At 43.0% G+C, this 8,236-nt stretch overlaps 1 protein-coding gene and 1 long non-coding RNA gene across 2 annotated transcripts; one reads left to right on the top strand and one right to left on the bottom strand.

The window, feature by feature from the left end:
- Window positions 1-1,628: 1,628 nt before the first annotated feature.
- LOC110016966 lies at window positions 1,629-2,629 on the top strand. The gene is made up of 2 exons (XR_002292288.2): window positions 1,629-2,468; window positions 2,547-2,629. It is a non-coding gene; the product is annotated as an uncharacterized LOC110016966 (long non-coding RNA).
- Window positions 2,630-3,519: 890 nt separating this feature from the next.
- Window positions 3,520-5,409, bottom strand: LOC105356185 (oocyte zinc finger protein XlCOF20; the record flags this gene model as incomplete). Its single annotated transcript, XM_023965689.1, is given in 1 exon segment — window positions 3,520-5,409. A coding segment is annotated over 1 exon segment (908 nt), but the record flags the coding sequence as incomplete, so codon positions are not given.
- Window positions 5,410-8,236: the final 2,827 nt, after the last annotated feature.

Consider the following 8,236-nt stretch of genomic DNA (forward strand, 5'->3'; position numbering starts at 1 on the left):
GAAACTAATACATATTTAAACTAGTACGTAAACTAATATGTAGTAAACTAATATATTAATAAACTAAACCAATTTTTTCCTAAAATTGAAAATTCTGTGGGATAAACAACCAACCAATTGGACCACAGAACACATGTATGATGTGTTTCTGTTACAATGATGTCACTATGACTCGCTTTTCCTCGGCTAGCAGAAGATGGATGGATGGATGGACAGACGGATGGACCGATGCAAACCAATAACTTAGAAGTAAAGCTTTCACGTTTATAGGATAAAAACGTTCTAATCACATATTTTTGATAGACTGTGACCATCCCCTCCTTCTCACACAACCCATATTGTTAAGGCATGTCCAAAGTGTGGCTTGCAGCAGTAATGCAATCCGTTATTGATTTGAACCCAAATGCAAATGTGGAACATGTTTTCAGCACATATTAATTATGACCGCAGTCTGTGCTTGTGTGTACAATGTTGCAGTCAACGTTGCTAGCACAACAGCGATTATCTGGAATGGCAACTTTGAAAAGAAAGACAGGATTTTTGTTTCACCTGCAGTTTTTTAAGTTTCTTGAAACAGAAATTAGTTTTCATTTTAGAGTCATGGTAATTATTTTTTTACATTCAGAACTGTCTGAGCTAGTTAAAAGCTCCCCAAAGGAGATCATTGGGATACATATTATGAACTACTGCTTTCTAGAACAATAGCTCATTATGTTGACAGGATTTACTAGTCACCATGTTTATTTTCAGTTGGATCTCTCTCGGCTCACTGCAGTTCCTTCCTTCATATATTTGTCAGCATGAGCTTTTTCTTCAGTGTTCCTGTTTAAGGTGGAGTTGTAAAACATGAAAGATGTCAATGCACTCTCTTTAATATTAGATTCCCACTTCAGAGGCTTCTTCAGCAGACCTTTATCTACTGCAGAGTGCAGCTTCGGCTCCTCCACTAGAGGGCGACATAGTGAAGTGGGCGGGGCTCTCATTCTGCTCTGTGTTAAACATTCAGTCAACAAGAAGTGGTGCTGTGAAGTGAACAATTGTTAGAGTGAATGTTGAACATCTGCTAGTTTCTCCTGTTGATTGAAACCTTGTTGTACAGATGGAACATTGGCTGTGGATTCTTCTTGCTGCTCTTTTCTTTGGTAAGACAATAAGATCAACATGTTTCCTCTTCAAACACTTCAACACATTACTGAGCTGTACATTAAGAGCTGTTAAAGCTGCTGATTGTTGTCCTTTAATCAATCATCTTTATTGATTCATCTCTTCCTCTGCATGTTCTGTTCTTCCTCAGAGTGTAAAGGAGAAGACAAAGTGATCCAACCAGGAGGAGAAGTCATTGCTGCTGAAGGAGACTCTCTCACACTCAACTGTACCTTTGAGACCAGTGACACATTCCCAACATTGTTCTGGTACAAACAAGAAGTGAACAGTTACCCAAAGTACATGTTGAAACGTGACACCTATGGAACAGGAGAAAATTCTCCAGAGTTCAAGGAAGACAGATTTGATGCTGAACTCAAAGACAAATCAGTTCCTCTGAAGATCAAGAAGCTTCATGTGTCTGACTCTGCTGTGTACTACTGTGCTCTGCAACCTGCAGTAGTTCAGTGTTGACAGAAGGGGACAAAGGTCTTGTTGGAGATGATCTCTGTGGGATATCAACTTTTTAGCCCGTCTCTGACAGCCTCATTGAATCCTGAAGTTGTCTTTTCAGGCTCACATTGGTCAAAAATGCCATAGTAATTCTTGGAGAGGAAACCTGCTGACCACTGTAGCAGAAAACCCTTTATTGTTTTAACTCAAAACTCAGTTCCAGTGGTTGACCTAAAAACTCTGCAAAACTGAAAATGTAACTTTGACCTCTGAGGCAGATGAAAGTCATAATGAAAAGATTTTTAAACCACAACTCCTTTGATCTCTTTTTTGTATAAGTTTCATGTTGAATGCTCTTCTTGATGGTACCCCCTGCATTTACCAGGCTTGGGACAGGCACATGCGGTACTAGCTTAACTAGCCTTGTATTTAACTTCAGCGATCCCTGAAATACTTTATATCTACCCCATCCCTGAGAAAGTTATGTCTCTTCCAATTATGGTTTAATTTGATTCTTGTTTCGTTTTATTTATTTTTTATAAACTTTGCATCCTAATGCAACACTTTACCAACTTGAAGTAATGCATAACCTAGCTTTTGCTGCTTCAGAATCAGTTGTAGTTATGTTTATTGCTTCAATGACTAAAGGGTTACAGTAGGCAAAAAAATTAAAACACTGGAGCTACAGATCCTGGTTAAATGGGTTACTGTGACTATTTACCAGGAGTTCCTGTCAGTGCAGAACATCCAGCCTTCAGGCAGACTGTTAACCAAGAGGAAGAGGAGCTAAGAAAAGAGGAACAACATATGAAATAGCAGATGGAGAGATTGAGGGAGGAGCTGAACTCTGCTGCTTCTAGTCATTGGAACAGGTTGATGGGATTCTTTCAAAGATCCATTTCAGCATTTGATGTTTGTCCATCACTGATCTGACTTCTCTCTTCCTTTAGATGTCAGCTGTGAAGAACTCACTGCAGTCAAGAAGGAAGAGTCCACTTTGGAAGGAACTTCTGTCACTCTGTCCTACAAATATCCTAAACTGTCAATTGGGGATTATATCTTCTGGTATCGACAGTTTCAAGGAAAACCTCCAGAGCTCGTGGTATCTCATTCTTCTTCAGGAACAAAAGGAAATGAAAAGGTCAAAGGACTGCAGATTCAAGTTGAAAACAAACAGATAGATTTGCAGATCTCCTCTGCTGCAGTGACAGACTCTGCTGTGTACTACTGGGCTCTGCAGCCCACAGTGACAGGAAACAACAAAACTCTGTACTAAAACGTTCATTAAAAACGCCAAACTACACAACATCCACAAGATGGCGTCACACACTGAGGCACCAGAGAAATGAAGCTGCAACAATCAGAGACAGAACTGTTGTGGAAGAACTAAACTCTGAGTTCTTTAAGAAAAAGAAAAAAAGTAAAAAAAAAGTAAAAAAAAAAATAAAAAAAAAGTATAAAGGCTGCACCCACCATACTTCAGACCAATATTTTTATTTTTTATTCTTCATTGTGCTGCAGTGGAAGAACAGAGTTCATCTGCTGTCTGTGTAATTTTAAGAACCTCTGAATTAAATGTTTCTTTGGTTTTTATCACAGAAGCAAAAATAAAACAAATCAAAATACTTATCAGACACTTTAATGTACTCAAGTATTAACGCAAAGTCACATCAACCGTGTTCTAAATGTAAACATGTCAGCTTTTTATGTTCTCAGGTCAGCAAACATAAAATCTTTGTTGTTGAGCTCTTATTGTTCTCCAAAGCTCTTCTTGGTTCACAACATTCCTCAAACATCTACATGTCAGTGTTAACCCTTGTGCTATCTTAGATGACCCCATCCTTACATTGATGTGTTCTCCCTACCATGACAAAGGTGGATAAAGGTGGAAAGATTTCATGTAATCCATGGACACCAGTGAAGATCACAAATCATTGAAGAAAAAAGGTTCAGAGCACTGTCTAGTGGGTCTAGATGACCCAACTCCCAATGGTAAAGTGCCTAGGATAGCACAAGGGTTGAAGATAATTCCAGATTAGACGTTCAAATGAATTCCCTCATGATATTTAGCTGCTTCACTTCTGCTCCAAGATCGTTCCAGAAAGCTGAACTTTTCTCATGTCTGAGGCACCCTTCATTTGGGGAAACTCCTCACCTTTTTCTTTCAGTAAAGATAAACATCAAGGAAGATGTTCTGGAGCTGAAAGTTTATTCTTCTAAAGCTTCGTTCACCACCCTCAGCAACGCGCGTTCAAGTGACCGATTCCAATGAAAAGTCTGTGTACACGCACGTGAATGTAGGTTTCGGGGTTCTTCATTCACGCATCGCTACAGACCTTTTTAGGACTGTTTTCGGGATCGTACAAAACACAGTCATTGAACGCACATCAAAAATTAATCCAGGTCAACCTTTGACCAATTAGGGAGTCCGATTTTGTTGCAATGTATGGATGGCGTCCCTTTGAACTCTCAGAAGTACCAACCGTTTGATAATTGATTATTATTATTTGCGGTTTGTGCCTGACTGGTGTTCTATTAAACAAAGTCTTTTAGACATCCGATTAGAGCTGAGAAAGAAAAAGGCTAAAGCAAAATTCACCAGATTCGCACCAATTTCACACCAAGACTCTTCCAACTGTAGGTGACGAACATACGCTTATCAAATAGCGACAGTCCATTGTGAACACCGTGGGCTGCATGAGAGTTCAACAACGCACATCAGATGCTTGGTGTGAACATAGCGTAAGATATTTCTGGGTTCCATCTTTAGTATCTGAGTGCTCAAGGATTGGCTGAAGCCACAGGACCTTCTGTGTTTTGGACAAAAGACAGGTGGGTTCCAGCATGAAGCTTCATTTCATTCTTGGTTTAACAAAGCGGATGTATTTTCACCCGTGTTCAGGTTTCAGGACTTTGCATCTATGTGCGTTTTCATGTGACGTTTCAAGTACTGCCGTGCGCTAAAACTTTTTCCACAGCTGTCGCAGGAAAAGGGCTTGTCGCCCGTGTGAGACCTCATGTGAGCCGGCAGGTTTCCGCTTTCTCGAAACCTTTTCTTGCAGACGTCGCATGAGTAAGGCTTCTCGCCCGTGTGGATGCGAAGATGGCGCTGCAGAGCGCCGTTCTGCCTGAACCTCTGACCACAGGTCCTGCACAAGTATGGCTTCTCGCCGGTGTGAGTCCTCATGTGGGACAGCATGACGCTTTTCTGCCTGAACTCTTTCAGACACATCTTACAGGAATACGGCTTTTCGCCCGTGTGCGTCCTCATGTGGACGGTGAGTGCGTACGGTTTACTGAAGCTCTTCCCACACACGTCACAGTTGGCAGACTGTTTTCTCCCTGGCTTTTGTCGTATTACTGGACTTCTTGTAGGTGTTGAGAGGATCTTGCTGGGAATCATCAAAGCAGAAATCTCACCAATGTCAGTTCGACTGCGAGTCTCGGGCAGGGAAATGTTCTCCATGTGGACGTTCTGACAAATACTTCTGTTCTGTCTCCTCATATCTGCAGCTGAAGTTGATCCAAAGACTTCAAACTTGGTTCCCTGAGGATTGTGGTTCTCTGAGAGCAGCTGTTCAGTGGCAGGTTCGAGTTCACCAAGGTCACTTTCCTCAAAGGAAACGGTCACCATAAAGGTGTCATCCTCCTGCTTCAGCACCACCTGACTTCCTCCTGCTGCTTTGCAGAGATGTTCCTGCACGCCTTTCATCTGCGGTGCCTCCCTGTCCTCCTGATCTCGACTGAGCTTCCTCTCCTGGGTGGAGAGATGCTGCTGGTGAAGAATCTCCTCCTCCTTACAATCAGGAAGCTGTAGGGGATCTGCAGGGACAAAAAGATGAGGCCATAAAACCAACTCTGTAGAAGCATTACAGCAGGTTGAAGTCCTGTCTTTTGTGTTTGACGACAGATCTCAGATGAAGTTTTGAGATGTGATCAGAGATGGTCTTTGTGTTTGTCATTTGTATACATCTACTCTATTTTGCGATACTTGTATCGCTTGTATCGCTTCAGAGGGCTGTCAGGACGGTGTTTATTTAATTATTTCTGAGCGTCCCTCAGTAGCCGCGTTTACATGGGCAAAAGTAATCGGAAAGAACGCCTGATCGGAAAGAAAATGCTTCATGTAAACGCGCCGTTCGGAATACTCTGCCCCGATCAGACTCATTCGGATCAGAATTTCTTTGCGATCGAGATAGGTGGGTTATACCGATCGTTTATCCGATCGTGGAGCATGTAAACGGTCATTCCGATCGTGTGTCACTGCTGCTCTGGGTTACGTCATGCATAGACGGTGTTTGGCTGTGAGAAAGCTTTGGAGCGCATACGGGACCAACAGCTGCTTTGCGGACGCCCCGTGAAAAGCGCCGGATTAATAATTTTGTGTCTGGGGGGGGGGGGGGGGGGGATGCTTTGTTACGAGTGCGTTTTGTTAAGTGTGGGAGAATCCAGACTGCGAGCCGCCCCGCCGCTCTGGGTCAGCAGCTGCAGGACTCAGGAGGAACCGTGTTCGAACAGAGCTCGGGCCGCTAGCTCACAGAGTGGCTTTGGGGCGGTCTGTGTGAACTTTTCAGAGCAGAAATAAATGTCGCGTGGTGTCACGTGGATTTGTGTTTCCAGTTGTGTCCCGACAAAATAAAGGCTGATGTTATTTCCATACATTTATGTGCAGCTAATATGCAGATTGCTGCGTTTCTCGCATGTTCCTGGATTTTGTGTCCATCAGGCTAATGTTGTTAGCCTGTCCTCAGCCTTTTCCAGCTCCGTTTCTTCCACAAAAAAGCACTGACCACACGGATTAAATATAACGACGAGCGAACAGGCGCTTCATAATATTCATGACATTAATAAAAGCACGTTTCGAAGGTCGTCGCGTATTACGGAGCTGCAGCACATGCTGTCTCTGTGGCAGCGGTTTGTTGACAACGGGACCTAGTTCCGCATCCGGGTGATTTTACACTACTGCGCATGCCCAGATGATTCATTCCGAACGAAAGCGTGAGCCATGGGAACGTTTGTTCTAATCGGAAAAAGGTTTTCTGTGCCCATGTGCACGGGTGAATTTTAACCCGACCATTGATCCGATCAAGATATTCTGCCCATGTAACCGCGGCTAGTGTCTGACTCTTGTTTTCCACTTCACCCTCCGACCGCTAGTTGGCAGCAGAGCACACGGAGCCTCTTTGAGCAGCTCTACTCCACACAAAAACAACAGGAACACCACAGCTAGAGGCAGCTTTTTCGTTGTAATGAGACATGAGCTACTTAGTTTTTACCTGCAATGGGTACTGAACAGAGACTCTGTGCCATGTTGCTGCCAAGTATCATAAAAACGCAGATTGCGGTGCTTTTTAGCGGCTAAGATAAGAACGAGTGAAGCAGTGCAGCTTCACAGCGGCTAATGCACTTAGAGTCGGCCAAAATGCTATCGGCAAAGCGGGCCAAAGTTTTGCAAAACTTCACAGCAATAGATTCTAGTTTAGCAACATGATGGATGAGAGTGATGTGTACAACGCTCTGAAAAAAGGTTGACATCGTGGCGATGTCGTTACTAGTTTACTTTCGTGTGTAAGAAAGCGGAGCTACACCTGCAGTGCAGACTGTGATGTAAACAAAGCATCTTTGCCACATTAAAGCATCTCCTTCTTACCATGTCATGTTGCCTCATCATCACACTTTATTGTTTCTGGAAAGAAAATATATAATAACACAGATCGTACTAAGGGGGAGAAGAATATTAAAACTAAATTGAATGTTAAGGACAACTCCAATTTCCCGTTCTCCTTCAGTCTCGCTGCAGCTTTGCCTTCATCTCACAGCCCCCCCCCCCCCCCCCCTTTCTGGTCTCGCCAACGATCCAGGCGAGATCGTTGCATTTTCCCCACGTACTTTCAGTGAGTCTAAAACCAGTGTTGTTTTTGCTCGAGCGCGTTTAAAGTTCAAGCCCCGTTAGCTGTCACGCATGTAGGTGTGGGACATTTATTCTCCTCAGCTGACCATCTCCCGCAGAACCGTCTGATGCGCCGCCGTAACCGTCACCAAAACCTAAACCTTCCACCGGGTCTGTGCGGCCCAGAGAAAAGTTCAGCACGGACTGTATGTATGTAGAAAATTACGAGCGAATAGATACGTTCTAAAAAGGAAAGTAAGGAAGTCCTTAATGTGGTCCGGGGAGGGAGGGGGCTGTCAGGTTTCCTGCTTTCAAACCCTGTCATTGTCACGCCCCCAAGAGTCATATACAGTAAACCCTTGTTTTTCGCGGGGGTTACGTTCCAGAAAGAACCCGTGATAGGCAAAAACCGTGAAGTAGAAACCTCTATATCTTTTAACAATTATTATACATTTAAATACTCTATTATACATTGAAAAGACAGAACAAACCATTTTACAGGCTCAAGCATTTGTTTCACCAATAAAAGTACCTTAGAAACGTTTTTTTCTACAAATAACTTCTGTTCTGTACTGTCAAATAATAATTTTAATCATCAATGTGAACAGAAGGCTTCAAATCGCGGAGATTAGCCCCGCCCACCAAGACCCAAAGAATTGTCATTATAAAATAATGATTAAAAAAAGTACAGTGGGACAAATAGGTGTATTTAACTGCTCTAAGTCCAGACTAAGTGCATCCTGACTTTAC

This window comes from Oryzias latipes, chromosome 17 (genome assembly GCF_002234675.1).
Source record: "Oryzias latipes chromosome 17, ASM223467v1".
Lineage (NCBI taxonomy): Eukaryota > Metazoa > Chordata > Actinopteri > Beloniformes > Adrianichthyidae > Oryzias > Oryzias latipes.